This window comes from Drosophila serrata, unplaced genomic scaffold (genome assembly GCF_035046125.1).
Source record: "Drosophila serrata isolate PLE 108 unplaced genomic scaffold, ASM3504612v1 contig_184, whole genome shotgun sequence".
NCBI lineage: Eukaryota > Metazoa > Arthropoda > Insecta > Diptera > Drosophilidae > Drosophila > Drosophila serrata.
Window position 1 is genome coordinate 1198104 of NW_028257082.1, and position 24849 is coordinate 1222952.

Consider the following 24849-nt stretch of genomic DNA (forward strand, 5'->3'; position numbering starts at 1 on the left):
TACATATATCATACTCTTCCTTATTTCGCATTTAAAATAGGTTTTTATTAATTTCTCACTTGTTTTCAACAATTTTTTCACTACGCTTTGATGAAATCGGGTTCCAAAAGTGACATATTGCATCCCAATATGCTCTCTAGTTATTCAGTTAGTGGATTGAGTGTATATATACAATTGAGATACAATATGGTTAGTGGTTACGGGGGGTTTAACTTGGTTTCTTTGATTTCAACAACGTGTAATAAATACATTTATAATTTAGTCCTTTCTTTGAACACAAATAAATTTTGTACAACAAGTTATGTTCTTTTGTTTCGGTTCTGTTCTGTTTCTTTTGTTTTCTTTATAATTTAAACGTTATATTGTAAATGTAATTGTAAGATAGATGACGCTGCTGCCGTTTCGAGTTCTAGTTACCTTTCCTCTGTCTATTTATTGTATTCATTTCTTTGTTTTCACTGTTACGCAAAAAGGTACATGTCGTGAAAAGGACTAAGGCCGGGACGGGAGTGCCCAGCAGGACCTTCCTACGGGTAAATAGTGTCGCTCTCTCTCTCTCTGTCTGTCTCTCTAGCAGATTGCTAAATTCGTATGGCAAAAATACTTTGGTGTTGTTTAACAAATTGCATGAAATGCTCATCTCTCCTATCTTCACATTTGGCATCTTCCTCCTACTGCACCCACATGGATGGGGCCCACAGGGGTTCGGTCTCCAGGCGCTCGACATTCTGGACCAGCTGCTCGAAGGCATTGACCAGCTCTCCGTTCACGATCTCCACATCGAAAAAGTGGCCATAGAGGAAGTCAATCCGCTCGGCTGACTTTACCATGTCGTCGAATTCCTCGTCTGTGAAGCTCCTGGCATTCGCTTCATCGAAAGTGGACTTGGCCCTGGCCTCCGTACGTGTTGTCTTCAGCACATCCAACTCTGGTGGCTTCACATGGATGAGGAACGGTTTCAGCTGAGCTGTGCGAAGCGTCTTGATGGCCTGATAATGTGGACTCAGCACACAGACGCATCCGGCATTCACAATGGACTTGACGCTCTCCGAGGAGGTTCCATACAGATGACCCTTGTACTCGCCATGCTCCACGAATTTGCCCGCCTCGATGTCTGCATCCATTTTCTCCCGGGCCACAAAGATGTACTCGCGTCCGGCCACCTCGCCAGTGCGCATTGGTCGGGTGGTATCTAGGATAGAATATATAGAATATTATAATAGTTCCAAGTACATTTTCCAGAAATATATCTCTTACATGGCACTGGACTGCGGAACTTCTCGGGATCCCTGGCTATCAGCCGGCGGCGCAGCTCATTGCGTCCCACACCGGGAGCTCCAATGAGCACCACGGGACGAAAGACACCTGGACGGGGATATAGCTTAGCCACCTCCTCATACGTGGCAATTTGCTCCCGATCGAAGTCATCGTTCTCTGTCAAATCGTACATTATCTTTTTAGTCTTGGGCTGTCGGCAGGAGGAGCTGCTGCTGCTGGCGGGCAGGCGCGGTGAACCAGGTGGGGTGGTGCAGAGTGAGGCGCATGATCCGGCTGGGCGATGTACGAGTTGGGGTTAATGAAGTTGTGGCCAATTTTGGAGGTTGTTAATTAATTAATTAATGATGAGAGGATTGGCGATGCGACATGAAACAAGATTGGGACTTTTAGTAATGATAGCAATGGTTAAGGGACAACCCATGGAGCAGCAGGCAACGGTGGATGCTTACGCTTCGAGTCCAGATCAGTGCCATCCTTCTGGGATCGGTCGTGAAGGATGCGTCGCTCCTGTAGAGCCCGACTGGGTATAAGGCCAGCTCTCGCCGAACGTTCGTGCTCCTTGCGTGCCTGCCACCAGTAGGCATCATCCTGGGCCACAATGTGCAGGACATCGCCACGCTGGAAGGCCAAACCTGCCTCCTTGCAGGGTATATAGGGATCCACATCGGGATTGTAGTCAAAGTGGGCACGCACTCGCACCTTGGACTCGCGCTGGGCACCCTTGGTGTCCGCTGGCACCAGTTTGAAGGTAATGGTGCCCTCAGAGTTTTGCTGAATGAGTAGATTTGAGATTAGTTGGAAAATATTGTTTTTCTTTGTTTTCTAACCAGTATGGTGAGCACATCGCCCGGCGTCTTGCCCTCCACATTGATGTTGTTCACCTCGATGACCTCGTCGCCGACGTGTATCAATCCGGAGCGGTCAGCAGCGCCGCCGTGCATAATTCTGGCGATGATTATCTTGCCCGTCTCCTCGTCCGTTTTAATGGTGGCGCCCTAAAAGTAGGCAGCAAAACTGTCACTAGAAAGTCAACAAGGCTTTGGGAAGATGTATGTCTGTGTGGTGTTTGTGGTGTGTCCTGTGTACGGTATATGTATGTGTGTATGGGTGTAGTGCGGTTTCCGATGTCTGGGCCATATGTGTGTGTATATCCGATGGATGTGTCGGAACGACAAACAACAGAAATGGGGACAAAACAAAATGTATCTCAAAATATGTATCTCAATGTGTGCTGCAAACACATCATCCTTGCTGTGCTTGTGTTGGGGTTTCTGTATATATTTTGACGGTGGAACTATGGACATTTGGTTACTTACAACAATTGGCTCCGCACTCTGTGCTCCTGTCTGTGTTTATTTTTTTTTTTTACATATTTTCATATATTTTTTTTCGCATAATTTATGTTGGTTATGGGCGAATTTGAGAAATTGATTTCGATTTTATTCGATTTTTTATTTTGACAAAAGCAAAATTTACAAAATTGATTAGCATTGGGAAGAGTTGATGGCGATTACGGAAGTAGAACGAGTATGAATGGGGGCGCAGAGAGGAGCAGTTGACAGATGACAGTCAGGGAGGAAACGGAAATGAGAGTCGAGAGTGGAAAGTGAGAGAAAGCGAGAGGACGGCACAGAACAGCGATCACGGCGATGAGAGATGGGCATGGCGAATGGCATGGAGAAGGGTTAAGGCTACCCAGCAAAGGGGACTCACTCACCAGAGGCTCATTGCTCTTCACCAGCTGCACAATCTTGATGGTCTCCTCGTCCTCGTCCATTTCAACAGGTGCCTCCGGCAGATGCGGGTAAAAGTCCTTCTGGGCAATGGCATCGTGAGCGAATAGCAAGTGCTGGAAAATAAATATATAAATATTATATACAGGTCTTGCTAAATTCCTCCTTTGATAATCACCTGGACATGGGAGTCCTGCAGCAGATGGAAGGCCTCCTTGCAGTCCTCATTCAGGTGGCAGCGTTGCGACAGCTGCTCCAGCACCTCATATAGCACCTGGGCGGAGGTGGATAGCACAGGAGCCAGCCTATCATCGCGACCCACCTTGGCCACCTTGGTGTGGACATTGACCAAGGCATTCAGCTCCTTGGACTCGAGCAGGGCCTTTAGGAAATCAATCTCCTGGTCATTGGACAGGTTGTCCGACTCCTTCAGCGTGGTGATCAGTTTCGAAAGAGCTGCAAGGATGTGGGTGCTCAGGTTAATCCATCATCTTGGACAGTTTATTAAGTTTGGTATGCGTCACTCACCTGGATCCCAGTTGATGTCCGATGCCATAACTGCTTCTAGCATGTCACACAACAACCGCCAACGAGTCACTGTCCTTGGTTATCCTTTATGCCTTATCCTTTGCCGCTGTGTGTTCCTATAATCGAGTTAACAAAATCGATACGAGACTTTAACAAAACAGCCGGAACAGCAGGCGGCGGAGGCGAGTGACTTGGTAAATTTGCGCATAAACATGTCAACAGGGGGGAGCAGGGCCAAGCCAGGCTGAATGCCAACTACCGAATGATAATTCCACAGGCCCAAGGCTGCCATCACCACCCCAAAAAAAACCATAAACCATTCCCTCCCCCACAGCGACTTCTTTTTGCGTCACTCGCCACAAAAGGACACCCGCGACACAATGTCAGAGCTATGCGAGGAGCGAGGAAAATTACCAAAACAGTGCCACTTCATTAACTCAAATTAACATTTTTGGCAAATAAACAGTAGTGCTATGCCATAAAAATATATTTCTATTTTTATTGAAAGGGAGATAAATTGTTTAGTGTCATTAAAGATGAAATGTTAAGTTTGTCCTTGGTTAAATTAGTTTCTTAATTTGATTTATTTGAACTATTGAAAGAATCTTCTAACAATCAAGGTTTCTAAGGACTCTTAAATACTTATTTTTATACCCTTACAGGGTATTATAATTTTAGTCAGAAGCTTGAAACGATGGGAAGGAGTCATTTCCGACCCTATAATCCATATATATTCTTGATCAGCATTAACTGCTGAGTCGATCTAGACATCTCCGGTTAAAAAAGAAATTTTCGGATTTTTTTGAAAATTTGAAAATTTTATAAGGGGTTACATAATTAAAATTGGCAAAAAAGTCTAATTTTTAAAATTGTAAACGAAGTATGCAGATTTATTAGCCTAACAAAAACTTGCATAGGACCGCTTTCCGAATTAAAATTAATGCTCTTTTGGCTTAGTTATGAGATTTTTAAACTATGGTTTGTTATACAAATTTTCATATAAAAATATAAATAAATCGACTCAAAGAATGGTATTTTACTTTCAGTCAGAAGCTTCTAACACACTGAAGGAGTCATTTCCGACCCTATAATCCATATATATTCTTGATCAGCATTAAAAGCTGAATCGATCTAGCTTTGTCCGACCAAAATCTATTTTTTTCAAATTTTTCGAAAATTTCCATTTTTCATAAGGGGTTACATCATTAAAATTGTCAAAAATTGGCAAAAAAATTGAAAAAATTTTTTAAAATGACAAACTGAGTATGCAGGTTTATTATCTTAATAAAAACTAACACACGACAACTTTCCGATTTGAATTTAATGCATTTTTGGCTTTGTTATGATTTTTTTAAAAAGTGATTGGTAGCCAAAAATGGGGTATTAAAATATGGATAATTATTGGCTTAAAGAATGGATTGTAATTTTAGCCACAAGGTTGTTAAAAATGTTAAATTGAGTATGCAGGTTTGTTGTCATAATAGAAACTAACACAGGACAGCTTTTCGATTTGAATTTAATGCATTTTTGGCTTTGTTATGAATTTTTTTAAAATTTATTGGTAGCTAGAAATAGGGTATAAAAATATAAATAATTAGCTCAAAAAATGGGTTTTGATTTTAGTCCGAAGGTTGTAAAACAGTCAAGGAGTCTTTTCCGACCCTATAATCCATATATATTCTTGATCGGCATTAACAGCTGAGTCGATCTAGCTATGTCCGACCAAAATCTATTTTTTTTTAATTTTTCGAAAATTTCAATTTTTTATAAGGGGTTACATCATTAAAATTGTCAAAAATTTATAAAAATATAAAATTTTCAAAATGTTAAATTCACTATGCAGATTTAATAAGCTTGTAAAAACTAACATAGAACAGTTTTCCGAATTGATATTAATGTTTTTTTGGCTTAGTTATGAGGTTTTTTAACTTTGATTTGTCATATAAAATTTTCAAATATTTTAAGCTTAGTTTTGATCGATTTATGATTCGATCCTATAATTCAAACTTCAAGTGTATCTAAACTTTGGTAACCCAAAGTTAATTTCCTTGAGTAAAGTCAAATGGTCAAAGTTTAAGTTGAAATTGATCCTCTAAATCTTTCGAATTTAATTTTTTAAATAATTCCCCAACATTGTGAACTTAAGACTTAAGACACATATCTTGAAGCTCCACTGTTTTTGTTTTCCTGTAACCATAACAACGTCTAGCGCCTCATTGAACTTGTTCCGCGGGAGTCGGGTGTCGTGGCCCACTGACGAGGACGACGAGGACGAAGACGACGACGTTAGGTCTAAAGAGCTCCCGCCGGAGGAGCGCCAATGCAATTAGCTGACATTAGGCTGGGGCCAAGTAGGTTGCCCGCTGTTGTTAGATGTTGGCTTCCAGCCAGGGGGTAAGTTGATTAGAGGAGGCGGCTGAATTTATGGCCTCTATCCGCTGTCCACTGGCCCGTAATGTTGGCGCCCGTTTTTGCAATCTGCAGTCCATTAACTGTTCAGTGACTGCGCTTCCTGTTGCTAAAGTGTGGGGTCGGGGATTCCCTTGTTCTGGGCCAGGTGCCAGATTCCGAGGGGTCACTAGCACACGTTGCATGACCGGCACTCATTAGTGTCAGCTTTGTGGGGGCGATGCTGGTGGGAGGCAGTGATTAGTGTCACCTGAGCGGACGCTTTGGAGTCCAAGAATAGCGTCTCAAGTGGGGTATGCCTGGCATGTCCTTCAACTTGCCAACTTGGGCTCCCCTGGCTTTTGCATCTGTTAATGGAACCCCACACACACACACACGCAGAATGGCCCCCGTCCGAATCTTCTCTAACGACCTTGAACTACATACTCGTGGGTACACAGCCGCACAACAAAAAACTGTTTCCAGGGCAAGTTGCAAGTTGCTACGTCAGTGCGTGGGATCCGGGGGTTGCAAGCATACTTCAAGGGTATTCCAAAAGGGGGTGATGGAGCAAGTGCAACCACAGAAGAACAGGCTTTATTCGAACCACCACCAAAAAGGAAAATGTATTGTAAATATCAAGAATTTGAAGTTGAGGAGAGTACTGCTTTTTTAAAGGTTGAGGAAGATTTATTATGATTATAACTCTTCACATTTTCAAAGGTTTTGATATACCAATTTTTAAGGGAAACCATTAATTGATTAAATAATATTCTGAATTGTGACTTAAAATATTTTATTGCATATTTTTTAATACCTTTTAAGATATTTCAAAAAGTTTAAGCTAATTTTGTGGCATCTCTTAACGGTGACAAATAATGGTTAATTATTGTTGTATTGTTAAGGGGTTTATACAACACTTTTTATTCAAAGCCTTTTTAAATATTTGTTTAAAAGTGTTTATACATAATCAAGGCTTTATTTAAAAGTGTTTAAATATAATACCTCCTTTTAAATATAACAAATTTTACCCTATATTTTTGTTATTCAAAAGATTCCAAGTCTACAGGACCCTTCTAAGCTATTGTTTGGAATGTTTTGTTATCCTTGAATTTGGTTGAATTCAAAAATAAGTTTTACTGTAGTTTCAGGGCTATTTTCTGGCATTGCATTTGTTGCATTTGCAACTTTTACTACTGCCAATCAACCAAATGACAAGCAGAGAAGCCAAGAAGTCGAGTAAAGCCAAGAAGCCTGGCCGCAATTAGACTAATTGCGCTTTGGAACACCGAGACATGCCAAGAGGTCTGGCGAAAAGCGAAATAATGACGTTGCCCGGGGCATTTTGGTGGATGGGGATTTAAGGCAGCCACTGTCACTGTGTAGATAAGGCAGGTACCATGTCTCCAAGACCCCCCAATTACCCCGTTTTCTTGGGGGGTAATTGAAAACTTAAAGTAAATGCACTCTGTGTACTTTCAATCAAAGAACTGGTCACACCGAAATTAGTGGGTGGCAAAGAGAAAGCGAGGGAGAGCCGAAAGAGAGGAGAGAGCAAGCTGACCAAAAGAGGGTGAGAAGAGAGAGAGACCGACTACAGTTGGAAGTTTTCCCCAGAGAATTTGATTAACAACAAAAAAATCTGGCCCCGAAAAAGAGGAAGAAAACATTCAAAAAGGAGGTTATCACCTGGAGTTTTTTTTCCTCTGCGCACTCTGGCCAATACAATAATAATAATTTCACTCTTCTTGGCCCAGCGTTGTTTTATTTATAAACGGATTTCCACTTCACTCACTCACACACAGGCACAAAAACACGGCATGTCTGTTGGCTATTTTCGTTATATTATTTTGCCTGATTTTGAATTTATTTGCTATTTTTAGGGCAGCCAGACGGCGCGCGCCATTGACCGTTATTAACCGTTATTAGTTTGCTTCCGTTTCCTTTAGGGATTCTTCCACATGTCCGCCAAAAAAATGGAGCTGCTAATCAGAGGAGCACGCGCCAGCGGGAATCCCAGAACGGCGGATAAGAGCAGGAAAAGCGACTGCACACGATGGAAAATGAAAAACTTTTGATTTGAGAAATTCGTTTGGCTGTCGACCAGACTTCAACGTCGATGTCGCCGTTGTTCTCTCTTGACTAAGAGCGGCTGCTCATTCTCTTAAGTTTTCTCTTATTTTATGAGCTTTTAACATAACATATTCTGTTACTGATAGTTAACAACTAAATTTGATATGTTTTTGAAACCTGTTGAAACTGATAGTGTGTATAATATTGAAAATATATAAGAAATTCTATTTTTTATTTATTTTTCCTTGCTTAACTTCTGACGACGCACCTTTTATTTATTTACCTCTAAATTGAATATATTTTAAGCATATTAAATACATATATTTACCATGTTTAAATTTATACATATTCCAACATAATTCTAGATCACTAATACTACTAAATTTTTTATAGGAAATACATGTCATTTGCAACTCAAAAAGGAGTCATTTTCGATCCTATAAATTATCTATATTCCTAAAAATCAGCATTAACAAAAGAAAACTTAATCAATTTTGTACAATTTTATGTTCTCTTACATTCATGTTAAATTTCAATTGCTCAGTGCTAATTGGAAAGTGTTCAGTTCAAAGAGGTCACCCTAAGAGTGAGAGGAATTTAAGAGAAATTTTTGATTGGGAACAACAAAGCACCACCACAGAGAGCGGGAGAGAGTGGGAAAGCTATTTCCTTGGGGTGAAAACTGCGCGAGTCAGCGTAATAATCCAGAGCGTAGGAAATACAGGGTGATTTTGCCTTTAAGGGTTACATTTGGCATAATGTTACTTAACAGTAATTATTATAAATATATTCATTTTCAAAAGGACTAAAAAACAATCTATTTTGTATTACATTTATTTATTTTTATTAATATTTAAGCTACACAATTTTCTAACATTTATCCTAAAAGAGCTCCAGCGCCTAAGCCCGCTCCACCGGCAGCTCCGAATCCTGCAAAGCCGCCGCCGTATTTCTTATCATAGCGGGCACGGAATCCACCTCCCAGGCCTCTGGCTCTCACCCGATAGCTCTCCTTGTAGCGTCCAAAGCCGGCTCCTGCTCCAATGCCGCCGCCAATGAATCCACCGCCACCAGCGAGTCCCAGAGCTTGGGGTTGCTGCTGCTGGATGAGGGGCACTTGCTGGACAACTGGGACTTGCTGGATAACTGGCACTTGCTGGACTCCACCAATACCACCCAGTCCTCCAATGGCACCCACTCCTCCTATTGCACCCACTCCTCCAATGGCTCCCACTCCGCCTCCTCCTCCTGCTCCCAGAGAATGAGCTCCAGTACTCCAAATACAGAGCACGAGGAGCAGCAAAAATTGCACCTGATGATCGCACCTCATCTTCGTTGTAATGCCAAAGACGTATTGAGTTACCTTTGACGAAGTCACCTGGTTTTTAATGCCCTAAACGGCGACCTTCAGCGACCAATGACCAACAACTAACGATGACGATGATGAGGTGTGAACCACTAGCCACTGGGCAAAACCACCAGAAAATCCCAAATACATAGAACCGCCAAACAGAGATGGGGCTTTTTACCCGGGCGCCCCATTTGTAAATTGTTAGAGCAAACAGTGGCCGCCACTAATTAATTTGCATAAATAAGCAGGTTGGGTGTGGGGCAGACCAAACAGTTTTCAGCATCATGTTGTGGCAGTCGGTCTACCTGCTCGTCTTGGCATCCGCCGTGGTCAGTTCAACCCCGATCCTCTCCAGCGGCGATCAGGAGGAGAGCAACAGCATACGCAAGCCGCGGCACATTGGAGGCTTTGGCGGAGGCGGAATCGTTGGTGGTGGCATCATTGGAGGCGGAGCTGTGGCAGCTGCCCCGGCTCCCATTATAGCAGCACCCATACCCGTGGTGTCCACAGTTCCAGTGATTACCACGGTTCCAGTCATTTCCAGCGTGCAAACTATACCCAGCTACGGTTATGGCTATGGAGGTGGCTACCCGGGATATGGATATCCTGCAGGCGGTGGTTTAGGAGGACTTGGTGGACTTGGAGGCTTCGGAGGCGGCGGTGGCTTCGTGGGCGGTGCTGTGGGTTTTGCCAAATTCAAAGGCGGCTTCCTGGGCTAAAAATCTACAACTGAATTTGTGTATCTCGAGACTCTAGTGTAAATAATAAATAAACAAAAGTGCTGCGACGAGATCGAGTTTCGTTTCGCCGAGTGTTTGGAATCAACAGATTCGATGAGCTTGCATATTTGTATTTCAACTGGTTATACATATATTTTTCTGGAAGAGTCTCGACCGAGCATGTGTTTGCCATACTATATAGTATATATATATACATATATACAAGCACTCATTCCATATATCTGCCGAATATCGCGCAAAGCGAAACGGATGGGGCTCTTTGAGTGGTAAACATCGAAGCCATCGAGCGATTACAGTGGGTCAAGTTGTCTAACAGCCAGTGCAATTGGATACTTGTCACTAGATACTGAATAATCCATTATGGAATTCGTTTTAAGCTGAAATTTTACTACCGAAAGAAACTAACAGAAACCCAAAAACCTGGGCGTCAAGGTTAAGGCTTTGACATTGATTCATTTGGTGATTATCTGTGAATCTGTACGTACACATTGAAATTATGTTTGAGGATATATTCAGTAAGGTGCATAAAAATTATGACACTGAAAAAAATTGTATATCTTTATTATATACATATACTTTTTACATTTTATTGATCATTTTTAATATTAATTATTAGTGAATGAAAACGAAAGGAAGTCTTAAAGGTTACAAGGCTCCCCTGCAGCATCAACACATATAATTAGGGTTTTGGTTGTTTAAAGAGCTAAATATTTGGTAAAACATAAGAACGATCTGTGCCTAAATTCCTAAAGATGTACATAAATTTTCTCAAAGATCTTGTCTTACACACCCTGTTACAAGTAGTCAAGTGATATTTTATATCTTTCAATAACTCAGCGATCCAATTACACCCTCTAGAGATCTGTCGGCCTAGAAATTGTCCCACTGTTGCCTCACACTTCCGCGTCGTATTTCATTTCATTCGAACATTAAGATTGGGTCAACCTAATGTATTTTTGTGTGTTTGCCTCTTTTTTTCTTGGGTTTTTTTCACGCTAATAATTATTCTCGGCGGCTTGGCTGGGCTTGGAAATTGAAATTAGACGAAAAATGATATAACAAAAAAGAGACATTCAATGGCAATTAAGCGATGCCAATGAACCTCCTTTGTTTCTGATGATGGTTCTTGGCAAATGTTTGGCTATAAATTAAGGCCCAGGTGGGTGCAGAGTTTTAGTATTTGACGTAGTCTTAGTTGGAATACGACACCGAAATGGATTACAAGCGGCTATACTTCTTGTTCAGCCTGGTTTTGGCCCTGATCTTGTGCAATCTAGTGGGAGCCGAGGAGCAGGAATCGGAAGTAAAGGTGGAACCAGAGGTTCCTCAACTCTTGGAGGCGGGAGAAACGGCCCAGAATGAGTCCGGCGATGAGAGTGTGAGAAAAGTGCGTCAGTTCTATGCCCCACCACCATTTGGACCACCGCCACCACCCTTCTTTGGACCACCGCCACCACCTTACTACGGCGGCGGCTTCTATGGTGGCGGTGGCTTTGGCAGAACCCGGGTCATCACCCGCACCCGGTATCGTGGACGTGGAGGTTACTATGGCGGCGGCTTCTATGGCTAAGCGAGATGCTGTAAATGATGATGAATCAATGCCCATTTTGTGATACTTCTTTGTGCTGGCCCATTGGGTAGCAATAAAATTTATTTACATGTTATGCAAGTCCATTCAAACTGTTTTTTATGACATGAAATTGATAATATTTTATGGTTTATGTTGGGGGAAAGCTCTTGGAGATATTTATAAGAGAGAGAAGTGACTGGGATTCAAAGAAATGTTCCGCCTGTTGCTGCTGTGGGGCATTGTGGCTCTGGTCGCAGCCCTCGATGAGCGGGAGTTTGATCCTCAAGTGGCACCACCTTTGAAAATTGGTAAGAAACAAATACTATACCAAATAGTTATATATTTAATACACTTTTTTTGCAGTACCAAAACCCTTTCAGCTCTGGCGCAGTTTTGCCAGCCAGGTTCGTCTGGCCTTCAGTCGGTTTCAGGCCAAGCCAGTGACTCCTCAACCTCCTCCTCCTGCTCCCACTATTAAAACCAGAATGGGAACTACTAGCACCACCTCAGAGCCAAAACTCCAATTCTATGGAGCTCTAAATCCCATCTATCAGACGGGCAACTTTTAACTTTTACTTAACTTTACTTTTATTAGGTAATTCTTAGACTATTGTTTAAGGGTTTACATTGCTTATCGGAATTTCTTATTGAACAGACTCTTGAAGCTGCCGAAGCCGCCGCCGAATCCGTGACCACCGAAGCCACCGCCAAATCCGTGTCCGAGACCACCAAAGCCTCCCTTCAAACCGCCAAGTCCACCCAGGCCGCCGAACTTGCCACCGAGACCGCCAAAACCACCTAGTCCCCGTGTAACTCGGTCACCGTTCAGCTCATCCACCTGAGGCTGCTCCAGTTCCGCCTCCAAATCCAGCAGGGAAAGGGGTTCGACATTCTCCAACTCCACCGGCAGAGCCAGACTGCAGGAGATGGCCACGAAGGCGAGACTCAAGACGAGGAAGAACTTCATGATGGGCTTGCTGGGAATTCTGTTGAAGGGACTTGGACTGTTAGCTGATTGATGGCTGCTAGCTGGATTGGTACTTAATGGCAAATGCCATGTCATCTTGGCTTATATACTTCTGCTCTGGGTCTTGGGCTCGTGCGGAGAGTTGCTAATTCGCAGTGTCAACAGCAGGTGGGGACCCAGCAACGGCCAAATATACTCGTACTTTCATTCATCCAAAATTTGTTAGACTTTTGGGATGGGTTTGCAAACGGTTGGGTTTGCTCAGGTCTTTAGCTTGGGCCTAACGATAGGTTACATCATGTTTGTACCGCCGATTACCAAGTTTCTGTGGCGCCGCCACCAACTTGGTCTTGAAATCGACGTTGACCTTAGACAATGTTTGCTTTATGTTCCAGATCTGATTCCATAGCATGGTAGAGAGATCTGAGAACTCCTGCCAATCGGAGCGAAGCAGGACTTGGTTTTAAATATAAAACGAGTTGGTTTGTGTCTTAAGTCTTTTGTTTATTATGCTAATTACTACAGATAAAGATTTGCTTAGCACCTAATGGGTATAGTTATGGCCTCCAGCGAGCGTATTTCTCACGTGCGGCTAGTTTCTGTCGTCTTCTCGAGAACCTTTTGTAGTATTTGCCAACTGGAACCAGTTGGGGCTGCTCATACCACATCTGAGGAGCAGTCTGACGATGGCGATGTTTGCTTCTTGACCTGATCACATCCGGAATGACATTGTAGCGTGTCCTGCGAACTTGATCCTGGACAAACGACTTGGACCAGGCCACAGGATCCAAACTGGGATCATAGTCGGCTGCATTCCACCAGGGTCTGGCTTGGGTTATGTCCAAAACGAACAACAGCAGACAGAAGGTTATTCCCAACAGTGTGTGACTTATTGCAGAGTAGTTCATGGTCCTATTGCTCACCCAAGACTAGTGCACTTTGACCTCGCAACTCGGTCTCTTATACCCGGTTTCTGATCCACCCAGCTGAACACACACACAGCCCATTATCGGATTAACCCACAGCAACAGAACTACCTGGGCAGCGGACTTATCAATGAGCCAGGTACACGAACAGGTAAGTGCATTACCAAATCACTGCGGATCGTAAATCACAGTATGAGAGAGTGGAAAATGTTCACTCAAAACATATTTATCTCCAGGGAAGAATCGGTGGAAGGTAAAGAACTTATGTCAAAGGCGCAGCGGGCGCAAATCAGCGTGTTCATTTCACTTTCGAAAATGGCCCCGTTTCTAGCTGAAGCGATAAAGAGCAACATCAGAGTGGAGGAGGAGGAGGAACCTTGCACTTGACACCTGCTGCTTAAATGGCGCATGAAAAGAGGCAACGACTCTCCAGGTGATGGACATACGTGGCATAAACCCGTTCTGCATTTCTGCATTTTTCCTACTTTCCACTGGCGGACAAGTCTAGACAGCTCATCTAGAAGTGGCACACTGGCACCTGGCATAAAAGCAGCCACTGCCTTGGAGTCGTCTCCAGTTCTGGCCAAGATGGGCACCAAACTGCTATTGCTGCTGCTGTTACTGTTCCTGATCTCCCTGGCTTCTGCTGGCCTGCGTCTTACCAATGGACACAAGTGGCGACCCAGAGTGGTGCAGCCTAACCTCGAGGGAAAAGGGAATTACCAGATCCTCTCCAGACGTAGCCCATGGAAAGCCCCATACAAACGCAAAGGCTAAGGCAATTCATTTCCCAAACAAATTTTCTGTTTAAATGTTCATGTATTTGGCTAAATAAATAAAATAAATTAGCTTATTGAGTAAAAAAGGGTTCAAAGTCCCTCTTAGAATCCTGGAGCATAGCCCTGCATGTTCATGCGCTCCAAGAAGCCACCGGGTGGTGGATACAGTCCCTGCATGTTCACCTGCACGGGCAGAGGCTGGGGAGCAGGATACAATCCCGAGCTGGCTCCTCCCAAGCCCTGGACATTGGCCATGTTGACAATGCTGTTTAAGTTTTGGAAATTGTCCACCGAAGGCTGCGGCACAAACCCATTGGGCAGCTGGCTATTGGGATACATCAGGGAGTTGCCGCCGTAGATGGGTTGTGGCACGGGATAGCCTCCAAAGTTGCCAAAGCCAGCTCCAAAGGGATTAAAGCCACCGACTTGTCCTGCCAGGTTGGGATCCGGATACGAGGGATAGTTATTGGCAATGTTTGTCTGCAGGCCGGGAATGCCATTGAGGCCGGGCAGGGGACCCGTGGAAAGTCCTGGAGCTAGACCTGGGTATATCAGACCCGGATAGTTGGGATACCGCACCAGCTGGCCACCGACGGCACTCAAGGCCATCTGGTTCATGGGCATGGGCATGGCCATGCCCATCGGTTGAGTGGCTGGCGTTACATTGGCCATCATCTTGACATCCGCATCCGTGGCGGCACCTGCCTTCAGCTGCCGCTCCTTCCGCACATGTTGATCCTGATCCAGGGGCTGGGCTTGAACCGTTCCCAGGATGAGCAGGGAGAGCAGGAGGAGAGTCTTCTGCACAATGAACTTGGTCATTTTGGTAGCTATCTCTGGTGGCGACTGTTTGCTTCCGGCTAGCCGGTATCCCCTTTTATGCCGAGGCCGACGGTGAAAACTTTCTTTTGCAATTATCCGCCTCAACGCAGCTCGGCTTTTCGTTTAAGTTGATGCCTTTTTTTTATGTTTTTATGGCCACGCAAAAGTCGAACACTGCGGCCCACTGAGCGCCCAGTCTTCGGTTTTGTAATCTCTTTATAAACAATTCACACTTTTAGCCTAATGCCCAAGGCAAATAAGGTGCGAAATGTCTCAGCAGTCCGCAGATCCGAGATCGGAGATCGAAAATCGGAGTTTGCCTTGCAGAAAATCGGTGTCGACTCACCGCTGGATATACTATATATAGCCTATAAGCCCTATACCTGCACTTTATGGCCAAGCGGGGGTGTCGGCGTCTCCGTCTGTAGCCTCTCCCCTGGAAATCAAGAGGCTGAGAAAACACTCGTTTATGATAAGCCTAAAGTTATGCTAGGGAAAAGATAAGCGTACAGTTTTTGAATACTATAGGAAATATAAATAAAACTCAAATTTTTAAAGCTGATATTTATTTCTAATTATAATTTTCATTATCAAGTAAATAGATACATTTTAAAGCATAGCGATCACAATTTGAAATAGTAAACTTAACACTTGAAGATTCCCTGTCGGTCACTGGAAAATCGATTGATTTCTAACGACTACGAGGCACTGCGGCTGGAACTAAGAGTAAGGCCTAAGGACTAACTAAACTAAAACGGAATCTTAACAGCCTGGATTTAAAACTAAGACCCTTTAGGATTAGGCATTCGCCTCAGGATTTTGTGCTTTGAGTGGCTGCAGAGCCTGCAATTTCACCGTTTTGTAGCCACGATCTCGTCGGAACCACAGCCAGTTGTCCCCGTTGAAGTAATCTTCGATGTGATCCAGACTGCGTCCCTTGGTCTCCGGCTGGAACAGGCACATGAATATGGTGAGCAGGAAACTGGAGATGCCGAAGACCAGGAATACGCCACGCATTTTGAGGAAAGCCTGCAGAGCAGGGAATCCTTTGGCGAATATAAACAGGACCACGTTCATTGAGGCGAACACGGCGCCGGCTGTTCTCCCCCGAATTCTGGCCGGGAAAAGTTCGCCCAGCATGATGCCAGGCATCACCATTAACGCTGTATTGAATACTATGTAGCCCAGCAGGCAACATCCTGCCACTAACAAATCGTAGGACATCTTGGGCTCACCCACTCTGGCATACATGTAGGCACTCAAGGCCAGGCAGAAGGCACCGGAGCCAATGCCAGATATCATCATGATCCTGCGCCGGCGGACGAAGATCAGAACAACACAGAAGGCCATGCAGCAGATGACCCTCACGGCAGCCGTCCAAATTGCTGCCTGTTTGGTATCAAAGTCCGCTCCAAACTCCGAGATAATGTCGATGGCGTAGAAGATCACTATGAAGGTGCCGGAGAACATTTGCAGCAGGGAGAAAATGATCACAATGACCAATGGCTTGATGGCCACTCTTTGGCAGCATAGCTTAAAGATGTTCTCATTGGTCTTGGTGGTGGCCCTCTCCCTGGACAGTCGCTGCTTCATCTCATTGGCCTCCTTCTGGGCACTGATCTCGCTGCCCCTCAAGAAGGTCAGAGCCTGGAGCGCACGCTTCTCGTAGCCATTCCGAAGCAACCAGGCTGGAGTCTCTGGAATGCAATAGATGGACACCATGGCCAGCAGGGGCAGGATGTTAGCACACCAGGCCACACTACGCCAGTAAATCATGGAGCCAAGGGAGTAGACCAGCAAGATGCCGCTGGAGTAGGCCACATAGGGAGCTCCAATCAGAAGGCTCCTCAAGTTGGGCTCAGCGGTTTCAGCAATGTAGACCTGGAAAAAGGAAGATGGGTTTAATTATATTTAAATTATATTTAATTATATTTAAATCTTAAGATAATTCCCTGTGCTTTAATTTGTCTTCAAGAAATATCTTAAATAATATCCGAATTCCCTAAAGAAACCTACTTTCCTTACAAATTTCACACATGTAAGCAAACATTTTCATTAGATTGAGGGTCCCAGTGGCTTAACTGTCTTAATTATAAACTGGAAACCTAATCCAAATAGAACTATGATAAACTACACAATCTCCTAATCCAAAACTGTTCTTTATGTACAAACCCTGACCCCGAGAAAAGGAACTATCTCACCCAAACAACAAACAATTCCATCTAGTTTAAGGGTCACAAAAGCATCAGCATATTAATTATAATATGAGGGTTCTCATCTCAATCAAGAGCTAGTCCCAGCTCGTGTGCCAAATGTATAACAAATGGAATTACTTTCTGATATGACTTAACCCTCACCCCCAGTGCGAACTTTCGCCAGCAAAACAATCTGATCTAGTTTGAGGGTCACGTCTCGCATCAACAGCATCAACATCTTAATCTCTGGGAACTCTTGGATGCTAATCATAAAATCGTAAATCATAGCAGTCCGGCAATCCATTAATGAAACCGAAAACTTGCCGGGAAAACACGCGCAACAAGTCGACGCCCATTCACCCAGCCAGACCCAATCCCCACGCCAATTCCATCCCACCCCTCCATTATAGACTAAGGTCAAGAATCCGGAACTACTCTATGCGGATAATGCCTCCGGAGCGTGGGCCCGTGTGTGCGGAAAGCTTTTGCTAATGCAAATGATGCGCTGGCCATTTAAAGTCCGGCTCCGGGTCCGGGTCCGGACACCGGACACCAGAGTGATGACGCTGTGCGTCGCTATCACTTTGGCCGCAAGATAAGTCACGGACATATCCATAAGATAAATAATAAGCATAAATAAACAGGGCAGCGCCGCCGGCATAGCGTAGACACAATGGAACCGACCAGAAGAGCCGGAACAATAGACGAGCGTCAAGTGGCCAATTGTCCACCTGTCAGCGTTGCTCTTTTTTTTTGCTCCCCCTCGGACAGGAGTTCAAGGCCCTGGCCGATTACGGTTAATGGGTCACTCGGACAGACCTGGATTGTGTCACGTCGTATGGTTCCGGGTTTTGTGCGTCTTTTACGTGTGAACGAACTACAGGCCAATGGCCATGAATTCCCCTCGAGATGTTTCTAGTCCACTCACCTGTCCAGGTCCACCTAAAATTCCAGTGGCAAAGCCGCAAAGGAATCGCGCAAATATCACAATTTTGATGCTCTTGGCCATGGCCAAAGTGCTCCAGCCGAGGAAGAGAGGAATTACGGAGACCAGCAGGGTTTTCCGCCTACCCAGATAGTCGGCCAGAGGTCCAGAGATCAGGGAGCCAAAGGGAGTGGCCAAACTATGGACACTTGCTGTGAGGAATATGTAAAAATGAAGAAGTTTAGCTAGGTGCTTAAGGAGAAGTACTTACCAATCCAGGAGCCAGTTTCCACATCAATGGGTATCTCGGTGCTATTGCTATCCATTAGCTGAGGCAACAGGACAGCTGAGAAGCCAATGGGCATTCCACAGCCAGCGGAGAGCAGCAGAACAGCACAAGTGGACAAAATCTAGAATAAAGATAATAGAAAATATATACAGAACAGGTTTAACTTATGGGGTACTGTATCTTGAAGATACTTTTCACTTTTTGGGCTGCATTATTTAAGATTAAGGCTGCCACAAAAGGTATTCTGTCTCCGAAATATCCTTGTTGATCTTGGGCAAAGATAAATAAATAGATACAAGAATATTCTGAAAGGTTCCCCATTTTCCCCCAGTGCATGTACTCGTCTATGTAATTAAATCTATCGATAAAGGCGTCAATGTTGCCGCATCTGCCAAGCAATTGCCTTCAATTGAAGTTTACAATATTGCATCACGGGCGACTTTATTTTGATTTGTACACTGATGATAGTGACAAACGATCTGCGATCGCCGTCCATTGATTGCCCCCACAGTTCACTCAGAGTGCTGTGTGACGCGAACAGCCTGAAATTGAATGACATTCCGTGCCATTCTCTATAGCATTTCATTCGATTCAATTCCAGAGCCACCACTGCCGTCACATGGCAGCCACATGTAGCCACCAAAGAAACAGAAGTGTGTTTCCCATAATCATGCCGAAAGAAGAAAGTTCAATTGCGTATCTTATCATTTTGTCCTTCACGGAATATTTAGTATCTGTCAGGCACGCATGTCTTGGCCAAGCCCCAGAGATGTTCGACAAGCGAATGACAAGATTATGGCCCGAAATTTGAAAGTGTGGCCAAGGTGTGGACTCCAGGTTAAAACAAATTTATATACAGATAGTTGTGATCTTTATTTTATATTTCTATTAACCTATAAAATCTCCATTATTGGTAGTTAATTTACCTGATTTATCATGCCCCTTCTATTGGCCACATCGTAGTCCTGTTCATCGATGGTGGAGAGCTTCCTGGTATTGTGATGGTTACCCAATTTGCATTGAAACTCCGCTCCTGGCACCACATTGTAGGACATTTTATGGGGCACAAATTTAAGATATTCCTCATCTCTGCAAAATAATAAAAAAAAAGTGATAATTGATAAATAAATCTGTAGAAAATAATGCGCATAAAATTAGTAATAAATGAATTTCAATGTTAATGAGACGTTATAAAGTTATAATAAAACGATTTCCCCCCTTGATAAGATATGCCTTTTAAGACTTTGACTCGTGAATACTTTTGTGTAATTCAAAATATTCCATTATTAGCTAGCCTTATTTATTGTCAAGGTAAGCGAATAAATATTTTCCGCCTAATGGGCCCTGACAATTGGCAATTATTGTCAATTTCATGGCCACTTGGCAAACACTGCTGAACCGCAGGGCCTGGCTTTTTGTTCAATAATTGTAGCGGCTTTCACACGCCACTCAAATTGATCCTATAGCCTGGTCAATATCCGCTTTTTGCTGCACTTTAATCCCAGCCAATTTTGTGTTGACTCATTTCAGCTAAAATCAAAGCTTCGGGAGCGTCGCGACTTGCTCGAGGTGAGTGATAAGAAAACGCGGGAGAGTTGTGCTGCATACGTCACTGTTTTCGAAAAAACCAGCTGTGCGTGTTTCAGTTTGTTTTGGCTCTGCGATAAGACAAACAGTGGGGGAAAAAAATAACAACAAAAATGCGTTAGCGTTTCGCTCTCTCGCTCTCACTCTGGCTTTGCCAAGCTTTTGTTTCGAGCTTGTGTTTCAACTGCTTAAATAATGTTAATGTTTTTGTTTAAATGACTGACAAGGTCAATTTGGAGTCACGTCGATTAAGCCCCTGGCAAAGCTTTCTTTATAAAATATCTAATTGTTGCCAAAATTGTCACAAAATAGGCCTTAAATATTCGCCACTTCCCCTTTGTATTGTCTGTGATCTATAAAACTGCAAACCTTGGACACCTAAAACTCACTCACAGCATTGGTTAAACCATATATGGATATGGGTTAATCGTGATTCGATTGACAAGTTGGAGCAACTTTATTTGTGCCCAAAATATAGCAAACAATGGACATAAACAATGCAAAAGTTACTTGGCATTATCGCCCTGAGAAATCGTCTGCGATTTGTGATTTAAGGAAGTCCAAAAGATAATGTCTGAGAGCGGTTCAACAAACTTGGGGAAAACAAACTGGTTTCCATTGTCTGATTTTAATTCGGAGAAATTGCCATAACGATTAACAATGTCAGAAGTTTCATTAGCTCGTAGGGCAAACTTTCCACAATCACAATCGGTCGGCGTGACTGAAGTCCAAGGGTATTTGTTGTCCATTAATTCCCTGATGTGTGAATTGAAAAAGTCGCCTGCACGACTCTATATCTATCTATCTTTCTATCAGTTTTATAAACTGAAACGCTCGCCCACTGTTGACACCACAAATTAGATAATTTATGGCGAATGTGTAGAAGCAGACTTCCATGGAACAATCAGTAAACAAATGGCTCTTTTTAATTGAAGCAATGGGGTAGAAATGAGTGAGGAGTCACTCCGTTGATGATGCCACCCAATCAAGGATTGATTTCATCACTGCCCCGGTTGGCATGGTAGTTCCGACCCACCCGGCGTATACGTAATAAATAAACAGAATTTAATTGTTAGCCCAAAATCTGAACGAGATAAGATAAGAATTGAAAAGGAGGCAACAAATTTTGGTAGCTGGTTAAGCAGAGTAACTTGAAACGGAAGCACAAGGCTTATCAGAAATGGTTAACTAAACCAATTAGTAGGGAATTTCCTAGAAGAAGGAACCTGAAGAGCCCTTGGCCAAACTTTTAATTTCATAACATTTTGAAAATAATCTTGGAAAGTACTTTGAAATCAATCAATGTCTACGAGCAATTAGAAAACAACTGAAAATTAGGTAATTAAGCTATAAAGGGCTTTAAGAAACAGAAACTACATGAAACATTAAATGTCAGACAAAAGCTATTGATATTAGCATTCAATCAGAGTCTGATTATAGCTATATAATCACCTTAGACATTTTCCAGTCATCATGAGGCGCGATAAGATGGAAGGTCTATAGCCTATAAACAATATTAAAAACAATGCAAAATTTCATTCTAAAAGAAAACTGAACTTTTGTTTTCGTTAAACACGTGTTTTGTCTGTTAAGCACCTCACTATCTAATCTTCCTACTCATATGTATATATGCACATATATATTGTAATAACTGATATATAGTGAAAAGAGCTCTCTATTAGTAGGAGCCTCGAAGCATTCATTGATCACTGATTCGGTGATAAGAGATGGGACACCATGGAGCCAAAAACCAGACAATGATTTGGCATTGAACTGTGTTGTGTGCCTCTTAGCGACAGCTGACAGAAACCCAAGCCCTGTGGCTTTTTGGGCATAATCTCGCCACGGATCGGAGTACTTAAGAGGCACGGCGGCAAACTACTGGCTGGACCCTAGCAACACCCGAATGTACAACACCGCGAAGCACTTCCAATGAAACCGATCAAGAAATCGAACAAAAATTGTTTATACCGTCGTCGCTGGGGTTTAAAGTCGAAACGGAGGGGTATTTTTAGCTGGCCAGACAGAAAATTCACAGAAAAAACTGCTGATGATGAGTGGACACTGGGCGCGACTGCTTTGTTTTGTTTTGATTTGCTTTATTACCTTTCGACACTCATTTCGTCCAGCTCTAATGTAGGCAAATTAGTTCAAGTATCGATTTTATTATTTGGCTTTATGTAACACACTAGTCGCGACTTGGATGCATCGGCTCGATCGTGCGACTTGTAGATACTCTGGGCGAAGCACTGCGAGTAAAAAAGATACCGATACCGGAGCTGGACGACAATTTCATTTAATGCCAAAACGAACACTGGCCGGCGAGTGGCTCATGAAGCGGCTTTTTATTTATGAGCAGCGATCGGCGCGACGCTGCCATCAGCAGCAGCAGCAGCAGCACGCATTAATTCGAGCATTTATTATTTTTTATTCTCTTTTTTATTTCTGTTTAATTTTTTTATTTTTTTTGCATGCCGCTTCAAACCGCCCGCTTGTGCTGTACCTTCCCGCTCGCAAAAGATGCTTGCAAAAAAGGTTCTTGCTTGACCGCCAGCTGATGATCGGAGCAGCATCGCAACGGTAATTCGTGCTCTCTCGCCCACGACCCCTAGTAAGCGACGAAAGAAGAGCGTTTTGTTTGGAAGAGAGCAAGTTTTTGAAAAGCTTATTTTCGAAACGAGCGGAGAACGGAACCACAAAGCAGATCTCTAGTTTAAATTTATGGAATCTAGGATGGGAACAGTATATCACTGTGGATACTATAAATATATATATACTATATAGCACGGCAGAAATGAAAATCTGATAGATACAGTCTGATAGAGTCCAATCTGAACCATCTATATCTAGATTAAAAGAGGTTGTAGAGGTTTCAAATTGCATAGCTTTTTAAATAGTACACAAGTACGAATATTAGGGTATTGGCAGCTATAACTATTGTGGTCGCAGTCATAAGGTTTTGCCAAAATTTAGACAATATAGAAATACACACCCAAAGTACTCCCAAAATAACTGCTGTATTTAATCTACATGCATTACAATAATTTGTTTTGTGATTTATTGTGATATTTATATATAAAAAGAAAAAACTTCGGACCTCTCTATTATCACCTCTTCCTCAGTCTAAATAGCGCCTATAAGTATGCTTTATTTTTTGTAACTATTGCAACCGAACGACTACAGTCGATCTTTATGTTTTATGATATAACCAGTCGACTACAACAAATAGCATCCACAAGACTAAAGTTATTGCAATGAAAATATCATATTAAATTAAATTATAGATTAACACTGCCAATTTAGCCCGATCCTATGCCAGGAACAAGCCACGACTAGTTTTCAAATAGCCCCCTTGAAAGCATTAAAGGACACAAGCTGCGAAAAAAGCAATCGTGAAATAGCCCGAGGGCCCGACCAAAGCTGAATTGGAAAAGCTTTTCATTCATAACCCTGCACAACAACAACGAGCATTGACTACAAGCCGAGACAGGAACAACAATAATGGTGTTAGCAGCTTGCGGAAATGCAACGGAATGAAAATTCGCACAGAAGATAAGCGGTACAGGGAAATGGAAGGATAAAAGAAAGAGAAAGCAACTATATATAAACAAAGGCGTTGGGGCCATGGAAACTGCACAAATTGCGTGGAAACTATGCGACAGAAAGGAAGGGGAAACTCTTTGTAACTTCTCACACAATCATATTCCATGAGTTCACCCCGAGATCTGTTGTAAGCGGCTTACGCTGCTCGGGATACCTAGACCCCACTCCCAGCCACTCCTCCGCCGCCCACTTCCGTTTCCTTTCGAATCCTCTAAGCTCGACCACATGCACAAATAAATGTATCACCCGGAGCGTTCGGAAATCGCTCTCTCGTCGTTTTCACTCTCTTTATGCTTCAGTGTTTCAGTGTCTAGGTCGAGGCAGCTTTCTCTCCGGCTTCCTGCGTATCGTGTCCTGTGACTGTGTGCGTGTGAAGGTCGCCTGGCCATCGGTTCGATGTGTCTGTATTGGGTTTGTCCCCCATTTTTTTGTTTTTGTTTTTCTTTCCTGGGATATTTAAGCCGAGCGCAGGGAAAAACTATCGACCGCAAGCAAGCGGGTAAATTAAAAAAAAAATTACTCCACTGTTCCTTTTTTTTCGTGTCTATGAAAATGCATTCCATTAGCTTTTTCTTTTCCACCCAAACATACCAAGTAGATGTGATTTTTTAATTGAACTATAATTGAGTTTTCCCCTTAAAAATGTGCTAACCAATTGCATTTCAATTTTCTTTTTGTGTGAAACACATACCCCTCATAAGCATAATTAAGTGAGTTATTGTTCAAGGACCAATTGACGGTTCTGAAACACTCGCATAAAGGATTGAAAGCTCACTGATGCATTGCCAGTCAATCACTGAGGATAAATGTTTTATATTTTAAAGTTAATCTGTTGAAAGAGATGTTCAAACGCAAAAGAAAAACGAAAAGAAAATTATATTGGGGTTCGTTTAGCCTTTATTCTTTGAAATAATAAAGATAAGTCAATTATATCTCAAGCTTAAACTTGTAGTAGTCAAATGTTATTTCAGAATAAAACAATACTTATATTTAATATAAAATATATAGATCTATTTGATCTTAGCTTACCCTATGGTTTCTAAGGTTATTGTCCAGACTGTTGTATTTTATTATTTTATTGTTAAGGTAGACTTA

General features: G+C 42.9%; 9 protein-coding genes across 12 annotated transcripts; 3 read left to right on the forward strand and 6 right to left on the reverse strand.

Moving 5' to 3' along the window:
• Positions 1 to 23: 23 nt before the first annotated feature.
• Positions 24 to 8048, reverse strand: metro (membrane palmitoylated protein 7-like protein metro). 4 transcript variants are annotated; one of them, XM_020962344.2, is made up of 9 exons: positions 7617 to 8048; positions 3540 to 3655; positions 3190 to 3467; positions 2996 to 3127; positions 2595 to 2624; positions 2106 to 2273; positions 1728 to 2049; positions 1258 to 1434; positions 24 to 1192 (listed from the first exon to the last, which is right to left on the reverse strand). In XM_020962344.2, exons 2-9 carry the CDS (start codon positions 3580 to 3582, stop codon positions 672 to 674), a joined length of 1671 nt encoding a protein of 556 aa, XP_020818003.2. In that variant the 5' UTR covers positions 3583 to 3655; positions 7617 to 8048; the 3' UTR covers positions 24 to 671. The 4 variants fall into 4 exon arrangements, with proteins under 4 accessions (XP_020818003.2, XP_020818000.2, XP_020818004.2 ...); XM_020962341.2 differs by having other exon boundaries at positions 1258 to 1551; XM_020962345.2 differs by lacking the exon at positions 2595 to 2624.
• Positions 8049 to 8820: 772 nt separating this feature from the next.
• On the reverse strand, positions 8821 to 9820 carry LOC110191523 (uncharacterized). Its single transcript, XM_020962392.2, has one exon. The coding sequence runs from the start codon at positions 9328 to 9330 to the stop codon at positions 8878 to 8880; it is 453 nt and encodes a 150-aa protein (XP_020818051.2). The 5' UTR covers positions 9331 to 9820; the 3' UTR covers positions 8821 to 8877.
• Positions 9561 to 10138, forward strand: LOC110191524 (uncharacterized). The gene has a single exon (XM_020962393.2). It carries the CDS (start codon positions 9636 to 9638, stop codon positions 10068 to 10070), a length of 435 nt encoding a protein of 144 aa, XP_020818052.2. The 5' UTR covers positions 9561 to 9635; the 3' UTR covers positions 10071 to 10138.
• A 1016-nt stretch (positions 10139 to 11154) lies between these two features.
• LOC110191531 (uncharacterized) lies at positions 11155 to 11765 on the forward strand. The gene has a single exon (XM_020962402.2). The coding sequence runs from the start codon at positions 11305 to 11307 to the stop codon at positions 11659 to 11661; it is 357 nt and encodes a 118-aa protein (XP_020818061.2). The 5' UTR covers positions 11155 to 11304; the 3' UTR covers positions 11662 to 11765.
• A 107-nt stretch (positions 11766 to 11872) lies between these two features.
• LOC110191529 (uncharacterized) lies at positions 11873 to 12230 on the forward strand. The gene is made up of 2 exons (XM_020962399.2): positions 11873 to 11969; positions 12025 to 12230. The coding sequence occupies exons 1-2, from the start codon at positions 11873 to 11875 to the stop codon at positions 12228 to 12230; spliced, it is 303 nt and encodes a 100-aa protein (XP_020818058.2).
• Positions 12231 to 12292: 62 nt separating this feature from the next.
• On the reverse strand, positions 12293 to 12628 carry LOC110191528 (uncharacterized). Its single transcript, XM_020962397.2, has one exon. It carries the CDS (start codon positions 12626 to 12628, stop codon positions 12293 to 12295), a length of 336 nt encoding a protein of 111 aa, XP_020818056.1.
• Positions 12629 to 13185: 557 nt separating this feature from the next.
• On the reverse strand, positions 13186 to 13590 carry LOC110191688 (uncharacterized). Its single transcript, XM_020962604.2, has one exon. The coding sequence runs from the start codon at positions 13534 to 13536 to the stop codon at positions 13186 to 13188; it is 351 nt and encodes a 116-aa protein (XP_020818263.2). The 5' UTR covers positions 13537 to 13590.
• An 845-nt stretch (positions 13591 to 14435) lies between these two features.
• On the reverse strand, positions 14436 to 15155 carry LOC110191516 (uncharacterized). The gene has a single exon (XM_020962384.2). It carries the CDS (start codon positions 15153 to 15155, stop codon positions 14436 to 14438), a length of 720 nt encoding a protein of 239 aa, XP_020818043.2.
• A 549-nt stretch (positions 15156 to 15704) lies between these two features.
• On the reverse strand, positions 15705 to 22692 carry pippin (solute carrier family member pippin). The gene is made up of 5 exons (XM_020962349.2): positions 22258 to 22692; positions 19491 to 19653; positions 18547 to 18685; positions 18279 to 18487; positions 15705 to 17036 (listed from the first exon to the last, which is right to left on the reverse strand). The coding sequence occupies exons 1-5, from the start codon at positions 22269 to 22271 to the stop codon at positions 15954 to 15956; spliced, it is 1608 nt and encodes a 535-aa protein (XP_020818008.2). The 5' UTR covers positions 22272 to 22692; the 3' UTR covers positions 15705 to 15953.
• Between the last annotated feature and the right edge of the window lie 2157 nt (positions 22693 to 24849).

Bases quoted from the DNA above. Each gene is read 5' to 3' on its own strand.
- LOC110191523 (XM_020962392.2), bottom strand. From the start codon at position 9,330: ATGAGGTGCGATCATCAGGTGCAATTTTTGCTGCTCCTCGTGCTCTGT.
- LOC110191524 (XM_020962393.2), top strand. From the start codon at position 9,636: ATGTTGTGGCAGTCGGTCTACCTGCTCGTCTTGGCATCCGCCGTGGTC.
- LOC110191529 (XM_020962399.2), top strand. From the start codon at position 11,873: ATGTTCCGCCTGTTGCTGCTGTGGGGCATTGTGGCTCTGGTCGCAGCC. The intron at 11,970-12,024 runs GTAAGAAACAAA...CTTTTTTTGCAG, and splicing joins GGCACCACCTTTGAAAATTG to TACCAAAACCCTTTCAGCTC.
- LOC110191688 (XM_020962604.2), bottom strand. From the start codon at position 13,536: ATGAACTACTCTGCAATAAGTCACACACTGTTGGGAATAACCTTCTGT.
- LOC110191528 (XM_020962397.2), bottom strand. From the start codon at position 12,628: ATGAAGTTCTTCCTCGTCTTGAGTCTCGCCTTCGTGGCCATCTCCTGC.
- LOC110191531 (XM_020962402.2), top strand. From the start codon at position 11,305: ATGGATTACAAGCGGCTATACTTCTTGTTCAGCCTGGTTTTGGCCCTG.
- LOC110191516 (XM_020962384.2), bottom strand. From the start codon at position 15,155: ATGACCAAGTTCATTGTGCAGAAGACTCTCCTCCTGCTCTCCCTGCTC.
- metro (XM_020962341.2), bottom strand. From the start codon at position 3,582: ATGCTAGAAGCAGTTATGGCATCGGACATCAACTGGGATCCAG. The intron at 3,468-3,539 runs GTGAGTGACGCA...ACATCCTTGCAG, and splicing joins GGACATCAACTGGGATCCAG to CTCTTTCGAAACTGATCACC. The intron at 2,050-2,105 runs GTTAGAAAACAA...CTACTCATTCAG, and splicing joins GCGATGTGCTCACCATACTG to CAAAACTCTGAGGGCACCAT.
- pippin (XM_020962349.2), bottom strand. The intron at 18,686-19,490 runs GTAAATTAACTA...TCTTTATTCTAG, and splicing joins GAAGGGGCATGATAAATCAG to ATTTTGTCCACTTGTGCTGT. The intron at 17,037-18,278 runs GTGAGTGGACTA...TCCTTTTTCCAG, and splicing joins TTTTAGGTGGACCTGGACAG to GTCTACATTGCTGAAACCGC.